General features: G+C 32.8%; 2 protein-coding genes across 2 annotated transcripts; one reads left to right on the top strand and one right to left on the bottom strand.

The window, feature by feature from the left end:
• Nucleotides 1-91: 91 nt before the first annotated feature.
• On the bottom strand, nucleotides 92-5109 carry LOC124435352 (pre-rRNA 2'-O-ribose RNA methyltransferase FTSJ3-like). Its single transcript, XM_046985290.1, is given in 21 exon segments — nucleotides 92-454; nucleotides 658-728; nucleotides 908-1180; nucleotides 1245-1336; nucleotides 1339-1344; nucleotides 1409-1572; nucleotides 1643-1745; nucleotides 1825-2004; nucleotides 2176-2302; nucleotides 2434-2492; nucleotides 2771-2804; nucleotides 2881-2937; nucleotides 3031-3131; nucleotides 3210-3326; nucleotides 3420-3527; nucleotides 3778-3900; nucleotides 3967-4037; nucleotides 4120-4219; nucleotides 4281-4407; nucleotides 4661-4766; nucleotides 4865-5109. Coding segments are annotated over 21 exon segments (2208 nt in total). The 5' UTR covers nucleotides 4932-5109; the 3' UTR covers nucleotides 92-332.
• On the top strand, nucleotides 5097-24630 carry LOC124435348 (eukaryotic translation initiation factor 3 subunit C-like). The gene is made up of 21 exons (XM_046985282.1): nucleotides 5097-5283; nucleotides 5452-5526; nucleotides 5605-5681; nucleotides 5747-5859; nucleotides 5979-6029; nucleotides 6093-6213; nucleotides 19212-19297; nucleotides 20338-20453; nucleotides 20611-20746; nucleotides 20841-21006; nucleotides 21737-21836; nucleotides 21929-22025; nucleotides 22201-22325; nucleotides 22399-22525; nucleotides 22676-22969; nucleotides 23042-23167; nucleotides 23669-23733; nucleotides 23812-23899; nucleotides 24125-24208; nucleotides 24418-24515; nucleotides 24582-24630. Exons 1-17 carry the CDS (start codon nucleotides 5183-5185, stop codon nucleotides 23717-23719), a joined length of 1962 nt encoding a protein of 653 aa, XP_046841238.1. The 5' UTR covers nucleotides 5097-5182; the 3' UTR covers nucleotides 23720-23733; nucleotides 23812-23899; nucleotides 24125-24208; nucleotides 24418-24515; nucleotides 24582-24630.
• The last annotated feature ends 1977 nt before the right edge of the window (nucleotides 24631-26607 follow it).

Here is a 26607-nt window from a genome sequence, read left to right on the forward strand (position 1 = left end):
AAAATCACACATCTAGAATCTTGATAACGAGTGGAGCCCTCTTTACCACGCTATGTTCTCAGGCAAGCAAGATGTATATTTGACTCGTTCATTTTTAAACAAATTCTTTTTTTTTTGGAAGAATTTCTGTAAAAACTTGTTTTATATTACAACATTATTCCTGTAACACGAAGAATGATGAGCATCTTAATGAACTCCTTAATATCTAAGTATACAACATTAAGCATGTCCATACTTAGTGATGTGCTTAGATAAGATGAATATTGAACTATTTACGTTCATTATTGGCTTCAGAGTCAGTTTTTCAAACTTTATTTCTGCGCTAAAATAGCTCACGATTTTTTTCGTCCGTGTTTTTTATCTGTTTTGTGCTTTCCACGTAAATCTTTTTTCATCCTTGGATCGACCATTTTATATGGCCCCTTCAAACCAGTCGGTCGTTTGCTTCTCTTACCTAAAGAAATGAGTCATACGCAGCACTATATTGTTGTTCACTGAGGGGGGTGGGGGGTGGGGAGGGAGGGCATGTAGAGTAAAGCTTCCCTTCCGCCAAGACCAACACGAAGGCTGATTATGAAAGAATGCTGGGTTTTTTTTGTATTATGATTTTTTACATTTTGAAATAAAAATAATTTTTCTTTCCTTGTTTTAACTTACCCGTGCTTTTCTTGGCAACGACGTATTTCACTTCTGGCTTTTTGTTTTTAATTCCAGCTTTCTTGTATAAACTAAATATAACATGAAAACATATATCCCTTGTTTATCCTTTTTCATCCTTTTTTATCCTCATTTGCCATTTTAGACAACACATCATTCCTAAAAAATAGCTCTCTGTATCCATGTATCCCTAACGATCCTAGTCTGTGTCACACAAAACTATCTTATTTTACAAGAATTCTATACACACTTTTTGAGTTGCTGCGCTTTTTCTTTATCTGTCACATTATCATTTTCACAAATCGTTTCGGCTTTCTTCCTTGCTCTTTCCAGTCGTTTCATCGTCTTCTGTTTCTTCCTGGCTTTCGCCTCGGCAATTTTCTTTATAGGTCTAGCGTTGATTTCTCGTAATTTATTCTTATATTCCAACATTTCTTCCTTCGTGACTGGTAGATTGCGTTGATAATGTTTAGCTTCGTCTTCAACAAACCATTGAGGTAAATGATCATCGTTGAAAGTCCACCTAGAGTTGGTGGTGTAATCAAGTCAATTAACTATTCTCACCATACCACATTCTTTTGACTTACCTGTGATAGGCTTCGTCTTCTATTTCGCGTTTTCGTTTTTTTGACATGACCATCTGTGCTCCTAGTGCAAGTCCCTCGGGAGTCATCGTACTCATTTGGTCTAAATTTCAACAAATTAATCGGTTGCTTTTCCTTTTCTCAATTTAAAACTAATGGAACCTTACAATTTGTGCCACTATTTGAAACCCATTCTCTGAGTTTTCATTTGGTCCTTCTATTTCAACCTCAGCATTATTGTCGGAACTAGTCGATTCATCTCCGGAATCCGACTCCACCTCGTTTGCACCAGATTCGGCATTCAAAAAATCAGGCTTTGATTTACCTAAATCTTCGTTGGAAAAATGTTATTGGTTGAGTTTTATGTGAACGATAAGTTAGTTTTATATGATAGCTCGTACCATTCCCCTGTAGCACACCACCACAAGCCTTCTCATGTCTCTTTATCATTTCATCAACCTCAAAATCTTCATCTTCTGCAGTCTCGACACCTTTAAAGATATCCTAAAAAAACGAAAGTTCATCTGATTGAATGATTTATGTTCTCCCTAACTCATTGTTGTTCACAATGATTATCTCGCACTTTTTCAAACCAAAGTTGCGCTTTTGTCTCTGGATAATTTTCTTTATCAGGATTGAACAACAACGGATTGGCATTGTCTCCAAAGTCGTCGATATCTTCTTCACTGGATTCCTCGTTATCACAACTTTCTTCATCAAATTCATCTTCCCTGACATGTCCTTCGTGTATTTTTTCAAGATTCTAAAACAATTTAACGTTGATTAAAAATTTTTTATTTTTTTTCAGATAATTCATCTTATGTATGTTTAAATAGGAATTCATTTCGAATTATTGGGAAAAATTTTTTTAATTCAAATACATATTTGTTTAGTCTGTCAAAAACATTAAATTTTTGTGTTAGCAGCCCAGAACCTTTTTACTCTTGATGCTATTTAAACTGAACAATTCCACTTCGTCGTTTCCTTCGCTCGACGTCCCACCGCCAACTTGCATTCTTTCGCGGGATTGTTTTTTCATAGCAAACTGTTTACGTCGTTTTCTGGTAAAATTCGTGCACATTGCAACAGTAACACAGAAATATTCTTGTCTGGTTAAAATACATTACAACAACGATCACATTGTTGTAATGATTTGATACATGCAGTGATAGGTATTGTGACAACAACTGACCTTTTTACACTTGCTGTTTCTTCATCTTTTAAATCCTTGATTAAATCTTCCACTGATACCTGCACAATTTTTCATCACAAATGTCATGAACTGGTTTGGTCATTGTTAAAAAACAGAACATCCATTAAAATATTGATTGATGCAAGCTTGCTAAAAAAGTTTTAAATGTTACCAAATGCCTACATCTACCCTTCTCCAACTACTTTGAAGTAAATTGTAAATTAAAGAAATGAGTACTGCTTTCTAAAGTAAAGGTCTTTCGTGAAACTCGCTTTAATGTCATAACAACAATTTCACCACAAGTAAACATTGCAGTTGTCAGGAATGAAACTTTTACCTCCTGTAGCATTTCCTCTTTTTCTTCTTCTTTTCTGTTGGCAAGAAAAGATATCTTAGTGCTTCAAAACGTAAGAGAAACGGCAAACTGAATGCACAAAATGGATTTACCTTACGTTCACATCATTTTCTAAATCCCGTAGTTTAGCTTGCCAGGTTAAAAGTTGTCTAGAATTTTCATAAAGTCGATTTTAAGAAATAACGATTTTTACTAGAAAGTAATACACTTCAATTTATTTGGAAATGTTATTTTAATCTAACCGAACTTCTCCTTTTCCTAGCACTTTGATGTCTTTACAACATTGGATGATTTCATTTGTAGTCAAATCATGTTTTAAATATCGCTGGTCATTGAAAATAATCTACAAGTAATAACCATCATGATATGTTTAAGACTAAAATAAGTGAAAAATACAAATTTAATCATTGCTCAAACATACTTGGTTGACATTTGTCAAGATGTCCAAAGGTTTATTGCTTTTTACAAATTCTGTGACTGATAATGTTTTAAACAAACTAAGATTGCCTTCTTCATAGCCTTGAGCACGAGCTTGTTTCTGGTATATGACAGATATGTAACATGATGATATGTAAAAAAATGATAAAGCTAATGTGTATGAAGTCTGTTTGTGCAACACATTATTAATCACCTTGTTACTGAGAAGACTTGTTTGTTTTGCAGGCTCTGTATTCACTTCTTCAAAAACGCATTTCCAGTCAAGCAACCTTGGATCTATCTTATCTGGTGCAATATAACCCTAGAAATATTGTTCATCAATATCTACTGGCTGAAAATGTATTCTCATACATGCTTCAATATCAATGTTGGCAGTTAGTATTGCTAATTTGTATTGCTATATAACTATTGCTAATTTGATACAAGACAAGCTTGTGGTCAGATTGCTACAGTTTCTGGGTATTTAGTCCCAGTAGTGATTGCAAATTAAGACTATCATGTAAAGATCATCTCATGTGGTTATATGTTGATTACAAAAGCCATCCAACTACCTGACAAACTACAAATATTTCAGCTGATTCATTTCTAGATGCTTGAGGTTTTGTGGCATGTACTTTCTTGAAAAGTTGATTAAATACCCACATCAAAGGCTGATAATCTTTGGAACGAAACACCTAAAGATATTGAGTATACAATCCTTTACAACAGTAAATTATTTTTTCCTTGAAGTAAATACAAACCTTTGTGACAAACCATCCACCTTTATTTAAAAAGTTGCACGCAAGTTTCAATGCAGCCAGTGTTAAGTGAGCTGAAATTATAATTTGAACCAGTTTAATACTCCATTAATTTATGAATTACAAAAACATTCCAAAAATACAATTTGAAATTACCTTGTGTAAATGCATCATGAGACCATGCAGATCCTACATTTGGTGCACCATCATTTAATACGCAGTCTGCTCTCCATGTTTTTAATTCTTTCTTTATTTCCTAACAAGAAAAAATGTTTTATGCAAAGCAATTGAAACCTGCATGGAGTTTTAGTCATTACCTGTTGACATTTGTGTGTAGTAATATCAGCCTGAATAGTAATAACATTCGAAATGGGCTTAATGGAAACCAGATCAACACCGATAATGACACTAGACATTGGCATAAATCTTGATGCAACTTGCAACCTTTGAATGAAAAGGAATTTATTGACAAATGCCAATTACAAGTGAGGAAATTATGCTGTTTTCTGGTATGCACAATGAAATTATTGTTGTTTTATCATTGTGAATTACCTAGTTGGATAAAAATGTTGAATATTGTAAAAAGAGAATCTCCAGTGTGAAAAATACTTTCCAAAATTGGCAAAACATGTACATTTATTGATTTTTGCAGTACTATCTTGTATCAATGTTTATGTAAGTAAAACATTTTACTTACCAGCCACCAGGTGCCGCACAAAGGTCAATACAAACACGAGACTTTTGTAGAAATTCAAATTTACGGTTTAATTGAATCAGTTTGAAAGCGGAACGAGCTCTGTAACCTACATGAAGGATCATTGAAAAAAGTCTTATTGTATTTTCAAGATTTATGTAAACAATAGAACAAAGTTATAGCATATCTGTAATTCTCTGCTCATACCTGTTTCTTTAGCTAAGTGGTAAAATTTATCTCTTCTCTGCTTTCCAATCTTTCCTTTCTTACCCATTTTACACTTGAGACTCAAATCGTAACAGATTTTCTTGAAAAATACACTTATTATCAAAAAACTATAAAAATTTATAATAAGAAAAGCAGATAAATATTTACAACATGTGCGTTTGTTTATAATTCAAAACATAAAGTATGACATCATTGTTATTCTCTCGTGTCCAGTCTCTCGCAATTGATGTGACGCATCGTTAATTTTCCTCGAGGACTTTTTTCATTTCTTGGTTATTTATACAAGAAAGAATTAAAATGTCTCGTTTTTTTGCTGCTCGATCATCTGGAAGTGAGGATGAATCTAGTGATGAAGCTCCAATTGTTGCACAAAAAGCTACTACCACTGTGGCATCAAGGTTTGTTCAAACTCATCGTTTATACGAATGAACTATTTCTCCATTTGACGATAAGTATTTATCGGCCATATAGTTGAAAAAGCATGTTAATTGTATTTGATAAATTCATTTGGAAAGAACTCCTTAAACGAGGCTTAATTGAGCTAATCTTGATGTTTACTTATGTAGTCGTGCTCAGTTTCTGTTCAGTGACGACGATGATGAAGATACAAAGAGAGTTGTGCGAAGCCAAAAAGACAAAAGGTTTTTTTATATTTTTCCATATGTTGTCTGGTTTTATAATGATTTTATTGTATCTTATGCAACATTTGATGTGTTCAGATTTGATGAGATCTCCAACATTGCCAAACAATTGAAGAATCACAAGAAAATAAAGGATATGTCAAAAATCCTCACAGGTTTTAATCTTATCTACTTTTTCCTCTCCAATTTCTTGAAAATGAACATTTCTTTGGTTTTTTAGAGTTTGAAAATTTGGGTCGTGCTTTCGTGAAGGCCAAAAATGTTGTTGACAAAGAGGGAATTCCAACAACTTTTATTAAGTGTCTTGTGGAATTAGAGAATTTCATTAAAGAGGTTTGAAATGATACTATAAGTAACTTTAAAGCATTCATTGTCATCAAAATGCTACTTGACTTTTACCAAGCAAAACCTTGTGAATGGTAATAATACTTGAAGGAACGTTTTTATTATAGAACTGGGATGATGTTGAAGGTAGAAGGAAACTTAATAAATTGAATGCTAAGGTAATAAGCATTTATTTTGAAACAAAGGACTATTCTTTGCTGACATCTCTGACTTGGTTTTAGGCATTGGGCACATTGAGACAAAAGGTGAAAAAGTACAACAAAACTTTTGAGAATGATATCGAGAAATATCGAGAAAATCCCCTTGATTCTGAGGTGGAAGAAGATGTTGATGATGAATCAGGTATGATTGATGTATGAAGTATGATTGATGTATGAAGTATGGTTGATGTATGAAGTATGGTTGATGTATGAAGTATGATTGATGTATGAAGTATGGTTGATGTATGAAGTATGATTGATGTATGAAGTATGGTTGATGTATGAAGTATGGTTGATGTATGAAGTATGGTTGATGTATGAAGTATGGTTGATGTATGAAGTATGGTTGATGTATGAAGTATGGTTGATGTATGAAGTATGGTTGATGTATGAAGTATGGTTGATGTATGAAGTATGGTTGATGTATGAAGTATGGTTGATATGAAGTATGGTTGATGTATGAAGTATGGTTGATGTATGAAGTATGATTGATGTATGAAGTATGGTTGATGTATGAAGTATGATTGATGTATGAAGTATGGTTGATATATGAAGTATGGTTGATGTATGAAGTATGGTTGATATATGAAGTATGGTTGATGTATGAAGTATGATTGATGTATGAAGTATGGTTGATGTATGAAGTATGATTGATGTATGAAGTATGGTTGATGTATGAAGTATGGTTGATGTATGAAGTATGGTTGATGTATGAAGTATGGTTGATGTATGAAGTATGGTTGATGTATGAAGTATGGTTGATGTATGAAGTATGGTTGATGTATGAAGTATGGTTGATGTATGAAGTATGGTTGATGTATGAAGTATGGTTGATGTATGAAGTATGATTGATGTATGAAGTATGGTTGATGTATGAAGTATGGTTGATGTATGGTTGATGTATGAAGTATGGTTGATGATGAGTATGGTTGATGTATGAAGTATGATTGATGTATGAAGTATGGTTGATGTATGAAGTATGATTGATGTATGAAGTATGGTTGATGTATGAAGTATGGTTGATGTATGGTATGATGTATGATTGATGTATGAAGTATGGTTGATGTATGAAGTATGGTTGATGTATGAAGTATGATTGATGTATGAAGTATGGTTGATGTATGAAGTATGGTTGATGTATGAAGTATGGTTGATGTATGAAGTATGGTTGATGTATGAAGTATGGTTGATGTATGAAGTATGGTTGATGTATGAAGTATGGTTGATGTATGAAGTATGGTTGATGTATGAAGTATGGTTGATGTATGAAGTATGATTGATGTATGAAGTATGGTTGATGTATGAAGTATGGTTGATGTATGAAGTATGATTGATGTATGAAGTATGATATATGAAGTATGGTTGATGTATGAAGTATGGTTGATGTATGAAGTATGGTTGATGTATGATATGATTGATGTATGAAGTATGGTTGATGTATGAAGTATGATTGATGTATGAAGTATGGTTGATGTATGAAGTATGGTTGATGTATGAAGTATGGTTGATGTATGAAGTATGGTTGATGTATGAAGTATGGTTGATGTATGAAGTATGGTTGATGTATGAAGTATGGTTGATGTATGAAGTATGGTTGATGTATGAAGTATGGTTGATGTATGAAGTATGGTTGATGTATGAAGTATGATTGATGTATGAAGTATGGTTGATGTATGAAGTATGGTTGATGTATGAAGTATGGTTGATGTATGAAGTATGGTTGATGTATGAAGTATGATTGATGTATGAAGTATGGTTGATGTATGAAGTATGGTTGATGTATGAAGTATGGTTGATGTATGAAGTATGATTGATGTATGAAGTATGATTGATGTATGAAGTATGGTTGATGTATGAAGTATGATTGATGTATGAAGTATGGTTGATGTATGAAGTATGATTGATGTATGAAGTATGGTTGATGTATGAAGTATGGTTGATGTATGAAGTATGGTTGATGTATGAAGTATGATTGATGTATGAAGTATGATTGATGTATGAAGTATGGTTGATGTATGAAGTATGATTGATGTATGAAGTATGATTGATGTATGAAGTATGGTTGATGTATGAAGTATGATTGATGTATGAAGTATGGTTGATGTATGAAGTATGGTTGATGTATGAAGTATGGTTGATGTATGAAGTATGGTTGATGTATGAAGTATGGTTGATGTATGAAGTATGGTTGATGTATGAAGTATGATTGATGTATGAAGTATGGTTGATGTATGAAGTATGATTGATGTATGAAGTATGGTTGATGTATGAAGTATGATTGATGTATGAAGTATGGTTGATGTATGAAGTATGGTTGATGTATGAAGTATGATTGATGTATGAAGTATGATTGATGTATGAAGTATGGTTGATGTATGAAGTATGGTTGATGTATGAAGTATGGTTGATGTATGAAGTATGGTTGATGTATGAAGTATGGTTGATGTATGAAGTATGGTTGATGTATGAAGTATGGTTGATGTATGAAGTATGGTTGATGTATGAAGTATGGTTGATGTATGAAGTATGGTTGATGTATGAAGTATGGTTGATGTATGAAGTATGGTTGATGTATGAAGTATGGTTGATGTATGAAGTATGGTTGATGTATGAAGTATGGTTGATGTATGAAGTATGGTTGATGTATGAAGTATGGTTGATGTATGAAGTATGATTGATGTATGAAGTATGGTTGATGTATGAAGTATGGTTGATGTATGAAGTATGATTGATGTATGAAGTATGGTTGATGTATGAAGTATGGTTGATGTATGAAGTATGGTTGATGTATGAAGTATGGTTGATGTATGAAGTATGGTTGATGTATGAAGTATGGTTGATGTATGAAGTATGGTTGATGTATGAAGTATGGTTGATGTATGAAGTATGGTTGATGTATGAAGTATGATTGATGTATGAAGTATGGTTGATGTATGAAGTATGGTTGATGTATGAAGTATGGTTGATGTATGAAGTATGGTTGATGTATGAAGTATGGTTGATGTATGAAGTATGGTTGATGTATGAAGTATGGTTGATGTATGAAGTATGATGATATGATTGATGTATGTATGGTTGATGTATGAAGTATGGTTGATGTATGAAGTATGATTGATGTATGAAGTATGGTTGATGTATGAAGTATGGTTGATGTATGAAGTATGGTTGATGTATGAAGTATGGTTGATGTATGAAGTATGGTTGATGTATGAAGTATGGTTGATGTATGAAGTATGATTGATGTATGAAGTATGATTGATGTATGAAGTATGGTTGATGTATGAAGTATGATTGATGTATGAAGTATGATTGATGTATGAAGTATGGTTGATGTATGAATATGGTTGATGTATGAAGTATGGTTGATGTATGAAGTATGGTTGATGTATGAAGTATGGTTGATGTATGAAGTATGGTTGATGTATGAAGTATGGTTGATGTATGAAGTATGGTTGATGTATGAAGTATGGTTGATGTATGAAGTATGGTTGATGTATGAAGTATGGTTGATGTATGAAGTATGGTTGATGTATGAAGTATGATTGATGTATGAAGTATGGTTGATGTATGAAGTATGGTTGATGTATGAAGTATGATTGATGTATGAAGTATGATTGATGTATGAAGTATGATTGATGTATGAAGTATGATGTATGAAGTATGGTTGATGTATGAAGTATGATTGATGTATGAAGTATGGTTGATGTATGTATGATTGATGTATGAAGTATGGTTGATGTATGAAGTATGGTTGATGTATGAAGTATGATTGATGTATGAAGTATGGTTGATGTATGAAGTATGATTGATGTATGAAGTATGGTTGATGTATGAAGTATGGTTGATGTATGAAGTATGGTTGATGTATGAAGTATGATTGATGTATGAAGTATGGTTGATGTATGAAGTATGGTTGATGTATGAAGTATGATTGATGTATGAAGTATGATTGATGTATGAAGTATGATTGATGTATGAAGTATGATTGATGTATGAAGTATGGTTGATGTATGAAGTATGATTGATGTATGAAGTATGGTTGATGTATGAAGTATGATTGATGTATGAAGTATGATTGATGTATGAAGTATGATTGATGTATGAAGTATGATTGATGTATGAAGTATGGTTGATGTATGAAGTATGGTTGATGTATGAAGTATGGTTGATGTATGAAGTATGATTGATGTATGTATGATTGATGTATGAAGTATGATTGATGTATGAAGTATGATTGATGTATGAAGTATGATTGATGTATGAAGTATGATTGATGTATGAAGTATGATTGATGTATGAAGTATGGTTGATGTATGAAGTATGATTGATGTATGAAGTATGGTTGATGTATGAAGTATGGTTGATGTATGAAGTATGGTTGATGTATGAAGTATGGTTGATGTATGAAGTATGGTTGATGTATGAAGTATGATTGATGTATGAAGTATGGTTGATGTATGAAGTATGGTTGATGTATGAAGTATGGTTGATGTATGAAGTATGGTTGATGTATGAAGTATGGTTGATGTATGAAGTATGGTTGATGTATGAAGTATGATTGATGTATGAAGTATGGTTGATGTATGAAGTATGGTTGATGTATGAAGTATGGTTGATGTATGAAGTATGGTTGATGTATGAAGTATGGTTGATGTATGAAGTATGGTTGATGTATGAAGTATGGTTGATGTATGAAGTATGGTTGATGTATGAAGTATGATTGATGTATGAAGTATGATTGATGTATGAAGTATGGTTGATGTATGAAGTATGGTTGATGTATGAAGTATGATTGATGTATGAAGTATGGTTGATGTATGAAGTATGGTTGATGTATGAAGTATGGTTGATGTATGAAGTATGGTTGATGTATGAAGTATGGTTGATGTATGAAGTATGATTGATGTATGAAGTATGGTTGATGTATGAAGTATGGTTGATGTATGAAGTATGATTGATGTATGAAGTATGATTGATGTATGAAGTATGATTGATGTATGAAGTATGGTTGATGTATGAAGTATGGTTGATGTATGAAGTATGGTTGATGTATGAAGTATGGTTGATGTATGAAGTATGATTGATGTATGAAGTATGGTTGATGTATGAAGTATGATTGATGTATGAAGTATGATTGATGTATGAAGTATGGTTGATGTATGAAGTATGGTTGATGTATGAAGTATGGTTGATGTATGAAGTATGGTTGATGTATGAAGTATGATTGATGTATGAAGTATGGTTGATGTATGAAGTATGGTTGATGTATGAAGTATGGTTGATGTATGAAGTATGGTTGATGTATGAAGTATGGTTGATGTATGAAGTATGGTTGATGTATGAAGTATGGTTGATGTATGAAGTATGGTTGATGTATGAAGTATGGTTGATGTATGAAGTATGGTTGATGTATGAAGTATGGTTGATGTATGAAGTATGGTTGATGTATGAAGTATGGTTGATGTATGAAGTATGGTTGATGTATGAAGTATGGTTGATGTATGAAGTATGGTTGATGTATGAAGTATGGTTGATGTATGAAGTATGGTTGATGTATGAAGTATGGTTGATGTATGAAGTATGATTGATGTATGAAGTATGGTTGATGTATGAAGTATGGTTGATGTATGAAGTATGGTTGATGTATGAAGTATGATGTATGAAGTATGGTTGATGTATGAAGTATGATTGATGTATGAAGTATGATTGATGTATGAAGTATGATTGATGTATGAAGTATGGTTGATGTATGAAGTATGATTGATGTATGAAGTATGGTTGATGTATGAAGTATGGTTGATGTATGAAGTATGGTTGATGTATGAAGTATGATTGATGTATGAAGTATGATTGATGTATGAAGTATGATTGATGTATGAAGTATGATTGATGTATGAAGTATGGTTGATGTATGAAGTATGGTTGATGTATGAAGTATGGTTGATGTATGAAGTATGATTGATGTATGAAGTATGGTTGATGTATGAAGTATGGTTGATGTATGAAGTATGGTTGATGTATGAAGTATGATTGATGTATGAAGTATGATTGATGTATGAAGTATGATTGATGTATGAAGTATGATTGATGTATGAAGTATGATTGATGTATGAAGTATGGTTGATGTATGAAGTATGATTGATGTATGAAGTATGATTGATGTATGAAGTATGGTTGATGTATGAAGTATGGATTGATGTGAAGTATGGTTGATGTATGAAGTATGATTGATGTATGAAGTATGGTTGATGTATGAAGTATGATTGATGTATGAAGTATGGTTGATGTATGAAGTATGGTTGATGTATGAAGTATGGTTGATGTATGAAGTATGATTGATGTATGAAGTATGGTTGATGTATGAAGTATGATTGATGTATGAAGTATGATTGATGTATGAAGTATGGTTGATGTATGAAGTATGGTTGATGTATGATATGGTTGATGTATTGAAGTATGGTTGATATGTATGTTGATGTATGATATGAATGGTTGATGTATGAAGTATGGTTGATGTATGAAGTATGATTGATGTATGAAGTATGGTTGATGTATGAAGTATGGTTGATGTATGAAGTATGGTTGATGTATGAAGTATGATTGATGTATGAAGTATGGTTGATGTATGAAGTATGGTTGATGTATGAAGTATGATTGATGTATGAAGTATGATTGATGTATGAAGTATGATTGATGTATGAAGTATGATTGATGTATGAAGTATGATTGATGTATGAAGTATGGTTGATGTATGAAGTATGATATATGAAGTATGGTTGATGTATGAAGTATGATTGATGTATGAAGTATGATTGATGTATGAAGTATGGTTGATGTATGAAGTATGGTTGATGTATGAAGTATGATTGATGTATGAAGTATGATTGATGTATGAAGTATGGTTGATGTATGAAGTATGGTTGATGTATGAAGTATGATTGATGTATGAAGTATGGTTGATGTATGAAGTATGATTGATGTATGAAGTATGATTGATGTATGAAGTATGATTGATGTATGAAGTATGATTGATGTATGAAGTATGGTTGATGTATGAAGTATGATTGATGTATGAAGTATGGTTGATGTATGAAGTATGGTTGATGTATGAAGTATGATTGATGTATGAAGTATGATTGATGTATGAAGTATGATTGATGTATGAAGTATGATTGATGTATGAAGTATGATTGATGTATGAAGTATGGTTGATGTATGAAGTATGATTGATGTATGAAGTATGGTTGATGTATGAAGTATGGTTGATGTATGAAGTATGATTGATGTATGAAGTATGGTTGATGTATGAAGTATGGTTGATGTATGAAGTATGGTTGATGTATGAAGTATGGTTGATGTATGAAGTATGGTTGATGTATGAAGTATGGTTGATGTATGAAGTATGGTTGATGTATGAAGTATGATTGATGTATGAAGTATGGTTGATGTATGAAGTATGGTTGATGTATGAAGTATGATTGATGTATGAAGTATGGTTGATGTATGAAGTATGGTTGATGTATGAAGTATGGTTGATGTATGAAGTATGGTTGATGTATGAAGTATGGTTGATGTATGAAGTATGGTTGATGTATGAAGTATGGTTGATGTATGAAGTATGGTTGATGTATGAAGTATGATTGATGTATGAAGTATGATTGATGTATGAAGTATGGTTGATGTATGAAGTATGGTTGATGTATGAAGTATGGTTGATGTATGAAGTATGGTTGATGTATGAAGTATGATTGATGTATGAAGTATGGTTGATGTATGAAGTATGGTTGATGTATGAAGTATGATTGATGTATGAAGTATGGTTGATGTATGAAGTATGGTTGATGTATGAAGTATGATTGATGTATGAAGTATGGTTGATGTATGAAGTATGGTTGATGTATGAAGTATGGTTGATGTATGAAGTATGATTGATGTATGAAGTATGGTTGATGTATGAAGTATGATTGATGTATGAAGTATGATTGATGTATGAAGTATGGTTGATGTATGAAGTATGGTTGATGTATGAAGTATGGTTGATGTATGAAGTATGATTGATGTATGAAGTATGGTTGATGTATGAAGTATGGTTGATGTATGAAGTATGATTGATGTATGAAGTATGGTTGATGTATGAAGTATGGTTGATGTATGAAGTATGATTGATGTATGAAGTATGGTTGATGTATGAAGTATGGTTGATGTATGAAGTATGGTTGATGTATGAAGTATGGTTGATGTATGAAGTATGGTTGATGTATGAAGTATGATTGATGTATGAAGTATGGTTGATGTATGAAGTATGGTTGATGTATGAAGTATGATTGATGTATGAAGTATGATTGATGTATGAAGTATGGTTGATGTATGAAGTATGGTTGATGTATGAAGTATGATTGATGTATGAAGTATGATTGATGTATGAAGTATGATTGATGTATGAAGTATGATTGATGTATGAAGTATGATTGATGTATGAAGTATGGTTGATGTATGAAGATTGATGTATATGAAGTATGATTGATGTATGAAGTATGATTGATGTATGAAGTATGATTGATGTATGAAGTATGGTTGATGTATGAAGTATGATTGATGTATGAAGTATGATTGATGTATGAAGTATGATTGATGTATGAAGTATGATTGATGTATGAAGTATGATTGATGTATGAAGTATGGTTGATGTATGAAGTATGGTTGATGTATGAAGTATGGTTGATGTATGAAGTATGATTGATGTATGAAGTATGGTTGATGTATGAAGTATGGTTGATGTATGAAGTATGATTGATGTATGAAGTATGATTGATGTATGAAGTATGATTGATGTATGAAGTATGATTGATGTATGAAGTATGATTGATGTATGAAGTATGATTGATGTATGAAGTATGGTTGATGTATGAAGTATGGTTGATGTATGAAGTATGGTTGATGTATGAAGTATGGTTGATGTATGAAGTATGGTTGATGTATGAAGTATGGTTGATGTATGAAGTATGATTGATGTATGAAGTATGGTTGATGTATGAAGTATGATTGATGTATGAAGTATGGTTGATGTATGAAGTATGGTTGATGTATGAAGTATGATTGATGTATGAAGTATGGTTGATGTATGAAGTATGATTGATGTATGAAGTATGATTGATGTATGAAGTATGATTGATGTATGAAGTATGGTTGATGTATGAAGTATGATTGATGTATGAAGTATGGTTGATGTATGAAGTATGGTTGATGTATGAAGTATGATTGATGTATGAAGTATGGTTGATGTATGAAGTATGGTTGATGTATGAAGTATGATTGATGTATGAAGTATGGTTGATGTATGAAGTATGATTGATGTATGAAGTATGATTGATGTATGAAGTATGGTTGATGTATGAAGTATGGTTGATGTATGAAGTATGGTTGATGTATGAAGTATGGTTGATGTATGAAGTATGGTTGATGTATGAAGTATGGTTGATGTATGAAGTATGGTTGATGTATGAAGTATGGTTGATGTATGAAGTATGGTTGATGTATGAAGTATGGTTGATGTATGAAGTATGATTGATGTATGAAGTATGGTTGATGTATGAAGTATGATTGATGTATGAAGTATGGTTGATGTATGAAGTATGATTGATGTATGGTATGGTTGATGTATGAAGTATGGTTGATGTATGAAGTATGGTTGATGTATGAAGTATGGTTGATGTATGAAGTATGGTTGATGTATGAAGTATGGTTGATGTATGAAGTATGGTTGATGTATGAAGTATGATTGATGTATGAAGTATGGTTGATGTATGAAGTATGGTTGATGTATGAAGTATGGTTGATGTATGAAGTATGGTTGATGTATGAAGTATGGTTGATGTATGAAGTATGGTTGATGTATGAAGTATGGTTGATGTATGAAGTATGGTTGATGTATGAAGTATGGTTGATATGAAGTATGGTTGATGTATGAAGTATGGTTGATGTATGAAGTATGATTGATGTATGAAGTATGGTTGATGTATGAAGTATGATTGATGTATGAAGTATGATTGATGTATGAAGTATGATTGATGTATGAAGTATGATTGATGTATGAAGTATGGTTGATGTATGAAGTATGGTTGATGTATGAAGTATGGTTGATGTATGAAGTATGGTTGATGTATGAAGTATGGTTGATGTATGAAGTATGGTTGATGTATGAAGTATGATTGATGTATGAAGTATGGTTGATGTATGAAGTATGGTTGATGTATGAAGTATGGTTGATGTATGAAGTATGGTTGATGTATGAAGTATGATTGATGTATGAAGTATGGTTGATGTATGAAGTATGATTGATGTATGAAGTATGATTGATGTATGAAGTATGGTTGATGTATGAAGTATGGTTGATGTATGAAGTATGATTGATGTATGAAGTATGGTTGATGTATGAAGTATGGTTGATGTATGAAGTATGATTGATGTATGAAGTATGGTTGATGTATGAAGTATGGTTGATGTATGAAGTATGGTTGATGTATGAAGTATGGTTGATGTATGAAGTATGATTGATGTATGAAGTATGATTGATGTATGAAGTATGGTTGATGTATGAAGTATGGTTGATGTATGAAGTATGGTTGATGTATGAAGTATGGTTGATGTATGAAGTATGGTTGATGTATGAAGTATGGTTGATGTATGAAGTATGGTTGATGTATGAAGTATGGTTGATGTATGAAGTATGGTTGATGTATGAAGTATGGTTGATGTATGAAGTATGATTGATGTATGAAGTATGGTTGATGTATGAAGTATGATTGATGTATGAAGTATGGTTGATGTATGAAGTATGGTTGATGTATGAAGTATGGTTGATGTATGAAGTATGGTTGATGTATGAAGTATGGTTGATGTATGAAGTATGGTTGATGTATGAAGTATGGTTGATGTATGAAGTATGATTGATGTATGAAGTATGGTTGATGTATGAAGTATGGTTGATGTATGAAGTATGATTGATGTATGAAGTATGGTTGATGTATGAAGTATGGTTGATGTGTGAAGTATGATTGATGTATGAAGTATGATTGATGTATGAAGTATGGTTGATGTATGAAGTATGGTTGATGTATGAAGTATGGTTGATGTATGAAGTATGGTTGATGTATGAAGTATGATTGATGTATGAAGTATGGTTGATGTATGAAGTATGGTTGATGTATGAAGTATGGTTGATGTATGAAGTATGGTTGATGTATGAAGTATGATTGATGTATGAAGTATGATTGATGTATGAAGTATGGTTGATGTATGAAGTATGGTTGATGTATGAAGTATGGTTGATGTATGAAGTATGGTTGATGTATGAAGTATGGTTGATGTATGAAGTATGGTTGATGTATGAAGTATGATTGATGTATGAAGTATGGTTGATGTATGAAGTATGATTGATGTATGAAGTATGGTTGATGTATGAAGTATGGTTGATGTATGAAGTATGGTTGATGTATGAAGTATGGTTGATGTATGAAGTATGGTTGATGTATGAAGTATGGTTGATGTATGAAGTATGGTTGATGTATGAAGTATGGTTGATGTATGAAGTATGGTTGATGTATGAAGTATGATTGATGTATGAAGTATGGTTGATGTATGAAGTATGGTTGATGTATGAAGTATGGTTGATGTATGAAGTATGGTTGATGTATGAAGTATGGTTGATGTATGAAGTATGGTTGATGTATGAAGTATGGTTGATGTATGAAGTATGGTTGATGTATGAAGTATGATGTATGAAGTATGATTGATGTATGAAGTATGGTTGATGTATGAAGTATGGTTGATGTATGAAGTATGGTTGATGTATGAAGTATGGTTGATGTATGAAGTATGGTTGATGTATGAAGTATGGTTGATGTATGAAGTATGGTTGATGTATGAAGTATGATTGATGTATGAAGTATGGTTGATGTATGAAGTATGATGTATGAAGTATGGTTGATGTATGAAGTATGGTTGATGTATGAAGTATGGTTGATGTGTGAAGTATGGTTGATGTATGAAGTATGATTGATGTATGAAGTATGATTGATGTATGAAGTATGGTTGATGTATGAAGTATGGTTGATGTATGAAGTATGGTTGATGTATGAAGTATGGTTGATGTATGAAGTATGGTTGATGTATGAAGTATGATTGATGTATGAAGTATGGTTGATGTATGAAGTATGATTGATGTATGAAGTATGGTTGATGTATGAAGTATGATTGATGTATGAAGTATGATTGATGTATGAAGTATGATTGATGTATGAAGTATGGTTGATGTATGAAGTATGGTTGATGTATGAAGTATGGTTGATGTATGAAGTATGGTTGATGTATGAAGTATGATTGATGTATGAAGTATGGTTGATGTATGAAGTATGGTTGATGTATGAAGTATGGTTGATGTATGAAGTATGATTGATGTATGAAGTATGGTTGATGTATGAAGTATGATTGATGTATGAAGTATGGTTGATGTATGAAGTATGATTGATGTATGAAGTATGATTGATGTATGAAGTATGGTTGATGTATGAAGATTGATGTATGAAGTATGGTTGATGTATGAAGTATGGTTGATGTATGTATGAAGTATGGTTGATGTATGAAGTATGGTTGATGTATGAAGTATGGTTGATGTATGAAGTATGATTGATGTATGAAGTATGGTTGATGTATGAAGTATGATTGATGTATGAAGTATGATTGATGTATGAAGTATGATTGATGTATGAAGTATGATTGATGTATGAAGTATGGTTGATGTATGAAGTATGATTGATGTATGAAGTATGGTTGATGTATGAAGTATGGTTGATGTATGAAGTATGATTGATGTATGAAGTATGATTGATGTATGAAGTATGGTTGATGTATGAAGTATGGTTGATGTATGAAGTATGATTGATGTATGAAGTATGATTGATGTATGAAGTATGGTTGATGTATGAAGTATGGTTGATGTATGAAGTATGGTTGATGTATGAAGTATGATTGATGTATGAAGTATGATTGATGTATGAAGTATGGTTGATGTATGAAGTATGGTTGATGTATGAAGTATGGTTGATATATAAAGTTTAATTACAATGATCAATTATTTGTCAGGGGATTTTGATGATGAAGATGATAATATTATCATCTCAACAAAGCCTGAGATACATGCTGCAAAAATAAAGCAAGAAAAATATGGGGTATTGTATACAGTTATTACGTATTTGCACTATTGTTTGGTGTAGATTGATTACGATGTCAGACTACATTAACTTTTTGCATTGGGTGTCTGAAGTTTTTAATACATCTGAAAATTTATGTTTACCAATAAATTTTATGTTGTAAATTTTTTCTTCAGACTGACTTGTACATCGCATCATTTGTAAATTACATTTATTTTCCCCGTTTAGTTGAATATTTAAATAAGAATTTTAATTTAGATAGTTATACAAGTCTATTCAAAATTCATAGTAAATCTGTATAACAATCTGAACTTAATATTTTGATGACCTTGGTGGTCATTTGAACCCAATTTAGCTACATCTGAATCTTTGCAAGTTCGTCTGTAACATCTTAGTTATGTCAGTTAAACTGAAACGTTGAAGCAACGTCTTGACAATGTATGTTGGTATGAATTGGTGTGTTGATTGGAAAATTTGATGAATGTCGACATTGGGAAACTTTATAAAAACTTTTTATACAAAATGTCAAACAATTAAGCATTTCACGTAAAAATAATTGACGGGATGTTTTTATAAGATGTGCATTATGAGTAAGCTGTTTATGAATAATGTCGTCTTCATTAAATAAACATGCAACGCGTTTCTACTAAAAAACGCTGCAAAATTGAAATAAAAGAATCGTATCCACACAATGACAATTGTAATGTAAGAAAACGGATATTTATTTCATGATTATTTTGACGCTTTTCTCTCGCATGAATTACATTGCATGGAAGTTTATCCAACGTTATTTTAAAAAGAAATTTGATTCGATTTAGTCTATACAAATGACTTGTCTTATTAAATGTTATCATTGTCAAAACTTAAAGTGTTTAAATCAAAATGAAATAGGATTTAATAGAGACACATGAAATAAACTTATGAAATATTTTATGGTTCATTCAAAATCAGTGTTTTTTTGAAACTTTGCACTATTGTTGAATGTTTATTTAGTCTTTCACTCTTGTTCAAACGCATATATATCTCTTCTCAATAATTTTTCAAACTTAACACTGCAGGATTCAGACAGCGAATACGACAGTGATGATGACAGGTTTGGCTCATCTAGCGGAAGTGACAGTGATTTGGATATTCCACAAGGTGGAAAAGTTACAGCTGCAATGTTTTTGAAAAAGTAAGAGTTGTTGTGTGATTTATTTTTTTTAATTTTTTATACTCCTAACTTTTAACATCTTTCTTTATGTCTTATCTTCCCTTTTACTTAATTCTCATTCCTTGTTCATCCCTTGTTATTCCACTCTGTCATAATCAATGTGTTGTCAAATATTTAGAGAAAAGGATGATGGCGAAGACAAGAAGGAAAAGAAAGTTAGAAAAGAACGTCAGATAAAACCAAAAGCAAAAATCGATGATGCTGAAGAGGTTGACGGAGCTGAATGGAAAGAAGTGAAATCATCACATACATCTGTATGTTGTATTTTTCCTACCACATGTATCTTTCTATTTCTTCTTCAATGATTTCACGCCTGTTCACTTATTTAATAATGTTCATTCTCGACAGGAAAAACCAAAGATGTTATTCGCAAAAGACACTGAAATCAACCCATCAGTTGTTCTGAAGAAACTTCATGAAATACTTAATGCTCGTGGAAAGAAAGGCACAGATCGAACTGAGCAGATTTCCTATCTTAAAGATCTGAGAGCTGTTGCAGAAAAACACAACCTAGGTGTGTGGTTTTTGTGGCTATTTATCTTTTAAGGGAAACAGTATTTATATATGGTTTCAATATAAACACGGATAGCGATGGGTTGCGTCGTGTGTGTGTGTGTGAAGACTACATGCTTATTTTTATGTAACTGGAAATAGTTACAGGTAGCTTGTTAATGTTGAAAAAGCATTATGCTACATTATGTTACATTATCTTAGGCATTACAAAGAGTTAATACTTAGTCGCAAATACTTAGGCAAATGCTTAGAAATGTCTATTACAAAATTGACGCTATTTTGTGTCTTTTCATTAACATTTTCACCAATTGTAATATTGTACATCAAAACGTCAGTTAACGAATAAAAAGAATAAAAAGTAGCTGCAAAATAGCATCAAATTAATAACTTTGCTGGACGAAACTATAGTCTAACTACAAAACAAAAGCAAACCGCATGTTTGGCTCTTGTGTTCGTTATTTCTATCCATAACATTTTTAAAATTTTGCTTTCGTATTTTCCAATGTTTTCCAGAAGAATTACATCTTGCTACAAGTACAGATGTTTCACAAGCCGCGAAGTGCGAGCCGTTGATTCGTACTCTTTCAATAGGCAACATTGCGTTAACATTTGCTGCACAATAATCTGTACTTTGTTGTCCATTAATATCCCTAGGTGCTGCCATGAGTGTGAAGATAATGTTCAACATCATCTACAATAATCTGTACTTTGTTGTCCATTAATATCCCTAGGTGCTGCCATGAGTGTGAAGATAATGTTCAACATCATTGCCTCGATATTTGACTATAATCCAAATGCGGCAACATGTATGAAGTCGGAAATGTGGAAAAGGTCACTTGAACTATGGCATTATGGAAAATCTAAATATTGCGTTTATGCTTCATTTATCTTTTTGTTTTTTCATTTTCTCCGATACCTTATAGCTGTCTACAGTATGTCGATGAACTGCTGACAATTTTGTGTGAAAGTCCAAACATTACCGTTGGTGAGAATATTCTTGAAGATGCTGAAAATCTGGAGGCAAGTGACAAAATAATACTAACTACAGTTGTCATAGTTTTTCTTTAGTAGAAACGCTGGGTTGATAATTCTTACTAGATCTCTTTCAAGTATAGCGTAGAAACAAATAATGCTAAATCTCTAACATTTCTGATACACCATTGTCTCTAATGAAGGAATGTTTGTATCATTACAGAATGCAAATGAGGAGGAAAAGTATAAAATACGTGGATGTATTTTAATTACAATCGAGCGAACAGATGACGAATTTACGAAAATGTTGCAAGGTTGTGATTGCCATTCAACAGAATATGTGGAAAGGTTATCTTTCTTTCTCTGCATATAATGATTTTTTATATCTTCCTCTCGCTCTCTGCAAGTTGCAATATTTTAGATTAAAAGATGAGATTACAATGACGTTGCTGATCAGTCGCGTGATGAAATATCTTGAGGATCACGATGCAGCTCCCAGCATGCTTTGCAGGGTTTATTTAAGATACATTGAACATATTTATTATAAGGTGAGCAGCGGTTTTTGGTAAAATTGTGTTTCGTCAATATTACAGTGGTCATAGAAACAATGTGTTGCATCAGTTTCATTTTGTTACTTATTGTTACAACATATGCATATCTTTATGATATTAAATAACTTAAATTTTATTACTTTTCAGCTCGACATGGTCCGTGTAAAGGAACTTAACGAGGAGAAATTATTGAACCAATCTTCAACTGACGAAAACTCTGAAGAAATAACACTTGAAAAAGCAGCAGCATTGACAACATCCAAAATGGAAAACATGTGTAAATTTATCTACACAAAAGATGACTCGAACCGCATAAGAACTCGAGCCATGTTGTGTCACGTGTACTTCCTTGCACTTCATGATAGGTGGTATGAAGCACGTGACCTTATGCTCATGTCTCATTTGCAAGAAAACATTCAGCATTCTGATATACCAACACAGGTGAGATAACTTATTGAAAGAAAGAACTCATCATTATTTTGACTACCATTCGTTGAAGTTCATTTTCTTTAGATATTGTATAATCGTACGATGGTTCAACTTGGATTATGTGCGTTCCGACATGGCATGATTAAGGATGCTCACAACGCTTTACATGACGTGCAATCTAGTGGGAAGGCAAAGGAACTGTTGGCTCAGGTGTTGACCGATTATTAAATTTTACCCAGTGGCATTATTACTCACCAGCACAAGGTGACTTTGACTAATTCACAGTGATACCCTCCTATACATGGGGACACTCGCCAGTACAAGGTGACTTTGACTAATCCACAGTGATACCCTCCTATATGGGGACACTCACCAGTACAAGGTGACTTTGACTAATTCACAGTGATACCCTCCTATACGTGTGGACACTCGCCAGTACAAGGTGACTTTGACTAATCCACAGTGATACCCACCTATACATGGGAACACTCACCAGTACAAGGTGACTTTGACTAATCCACAGTGATACCCTCCTATACATGGGGACACTCACCAGTACAAGGTGACTTTGACTAATCCACAGTGATACCCACCTATACATGGGGACATTCACCACTACATAGTAACATTCACGAGTGCACACAAAGACACCCGTAAATTCATAGAGAGACCAAACATTTCATGCAGACAATCACATTATTTACCTTGAAGGGATTGATGCAACAAAGACAATACGAAAGAAATCCAGAACAAGAAAAATAGAACGTCGTCGATTAGTAAGAATACAAAATATAAATGATGCATCAATTTGAGTGATTTAATGACGAATTTTTGAACGTTATTCAAATTTTGAGGTGCCTTTTCATATGCACATAAATTTGGAGTTGTTGGAATGCGTCTACCTTACTTCAGCAATGTTACTGGAAATACCGCATATGGCAGGTGATTTGAAGTATATTTATATTGCTCATTTTATCGTTTTTTATTCAATGTTTGTAAGTAAACTGATCTTTTCATTATGTGTTCATTTTGATTGGCATAACAAAGAATTATAAAATACAAACTAATCAATTCACCCAGATCAACTTCGATGTTAAACAGTTGTTTCTCAAACTTCTATATTTGTTGTTGTTTTATACAGTTTTTGGTCTTTTTAATCATTCTTAGCTCGAGAATTTGAACATCGTCGCAAAATGATCAGCAAAAGCTTTCATCATCAACTCAAGATGAGCGAGAGACAGCCTTTAGTAGGTACGACACATTTGCTTCATGAGGTCGACAATAATGATGTCATGATCATTGTTGATTCAAATTATGATGTCATTACCTACTGGAAATAATGATGTCATTGTCGTTCTTATCGTTAAAATCCGATGTCTGTTGGATCAGTTACTACCGTTGGAAATTTCATGATCCAGTGTATGAATGGTTTCGTAAGATTGTGAATTTTAATGATTTAGGTCCACCAGAGAGCATGCGTGAACATGTTGTTGCTGCGTCAAAGGAAATGGGCAAAGGAAATTGGCGCGAATGTGCTGAATATATTCTTGCTGTTAAGGTAGATTTGTGGTTAAAACATTTTGAAACTATTTTATTTTGATGCATTTTCTAATTTTCTTTTAAGGTGTGGAGCTTATTTAATCAATCTGATGAAGTAAGAAGCATGTTAAAAAGGTTGGAAGAAAATCTGTAGTATTGTGAGGAACAACTGTAGTACTGTAAGGAACAACTGTTGTACTATAAGGAACAACTGGTATTGTAAGGAACAACTGTAGTACTGTAAGGAACAACTGTAGTACTGTGAGGAACAACTGTAGTATTGTAAGGTACAGCTGTAGTATTGTAAGGAACAACTGTAGTACTGTGAGGAACAACTGTAGTACTGTAAGGAACAACTGTAGTACTGTCAGGAACAACTGTAGTACTGTAGAACAACTGTAGTACTGTCAAGAACAACTGTAATATTGTGAGGAACAACTGTAGTACTGTCAAGAACAACTGTAATATTGTGAGGAACAACTGTAGTACTGTCAAGAACAACTGTAGTACTGTAAGGAACAACTGTAGTACTGTAAGGAACAACTGTAGTACTATCAAAACAACTTATTAGTGGGCGAAGTTGCTTTATTCTAGAAGCCTGAACCAAAGACGGTTCAGATGTAGTGAGCGTGTTTTTCAAAGACTCGCTGTAGCTTTAATTAATGGAGAATATTTCTTGTTAATGTTATCTTATGTAGAAAGATACAGGAAGAATCGCTGCGAACTTATCTTTTCAGCTATAATAGTGTTTATGATTCCATAAGGTAAGTGGTTGAATTTTATGTTGTTGTGGAAAACATTTTCAAAACTACATTTTCCTCTCGAGAGAAATGTGGAGCTTCTGTGATGTAGTATGTACGAAAGACAGTTACACAGTGCGCTTTTTACAAGTAAAATGAACTGTAGGAAATCTGCTCCAGTACTTCCTAGTAGAGCAAATTTACGCCTAGACTGTATAATCAATTGCGTTTAAACTGCAGCGATTTTTTCTGTTCTCTAGCATGAATACTTTAGCTGAAATGTTTGAGCTTGACCGTCCTGTTGTTCATAGCATTATCAGTAAAATGATCATCAATGACGAACTGCAGGTATAGCTACGTTGATAGACATCTTTATAAAGTTTATTGTTTGTTTTTTCTACGAGAACTCCTGCTACGTTCAATCCACTTTTTCGACGGTAGACACACGTGTCAAAAATACGAGATCAAATTACATAATTCGGACAATCATTGAGTGGCAATTAATTTATTGTCGTATTTTTGACCCGTGTGTTTACAGTCGGAAAGGTGGATTGAAGAACCATTTATTTATTCTTTCTGTGATGAAAGAACATGGGAAAAATCATTCATAAATCAGATATATGCTTGCCTTTAAAGTATAAAATAGCCGATTATTGATTTCAAATGAGTTTAGGAAGTAACAGAATTCTGCTTTGCTTTAGAAATAAATGATTCCTGTTGATAGCGATGGACAAAGTTTAGTGAGTGTAAGTTATTAATTGTTGTTTTCAGGCTTCCTGGGACGAGCCTACGGAAACAGTCGTTATGCATCGAGGTGCCGAACCATCACGTCTTCAGAGTTTAGCTTTGCAACTCGCTGATAAGGTAAATATATGTATCATTACTTCATATAAGACTATATTAAGTAAGCAATGCTTACAATAGAAATGTAGATATTGCACTGAACGTTTGATGTTTGCTTGATTAGACTGACAATTGAACTTGTTTAGTCTTATGGTGAACATACTTTATTTTTCAGATTAGTTCACTTGTTGAGAACAATGAACGCATCTTAGACACGAAATATTCCTTCAACTACAGAGACAGACAAGGTAAAATGAATACTTGCGATTGGCTTAGAAACATTTAAATTGTCAGTCCAGTGCTTTGTCGTCCATTGCGAAAAAACAATGTTCGTCTATGTACCTAAAACTTACCCCACTTTCTATCAAATAATGCGACAGTCTGCTTCCCTCCAGTTTCCTCACCTTCCTGTCACCACATGGTCAGTACACACCCTTTTCCCCACTTGTCTGCCCTTCTCCCTGCTCCTCACCTATCTGTCAATCCAACCTTTCCCCGCCTGTTTCGCTCATGACTGTACTGTACTAT

Source organism: Xenia sp. Carnegie-2017, unplaced genomic scaffold, assembly GCF_021976095.1.
Source record: "Xenia sp. Carnegie-2017 unplaced genomic scaffold, XeniaSp_v1 HiC_scaffold_14, whole genome shotgun sequence".
NCBI lineage: Eukaryota > Metazoa > Cnidaria > Anthozoa > Malacalcyonacea > Xeniidae > Xenia > Xenia sp. Carnegie-2017.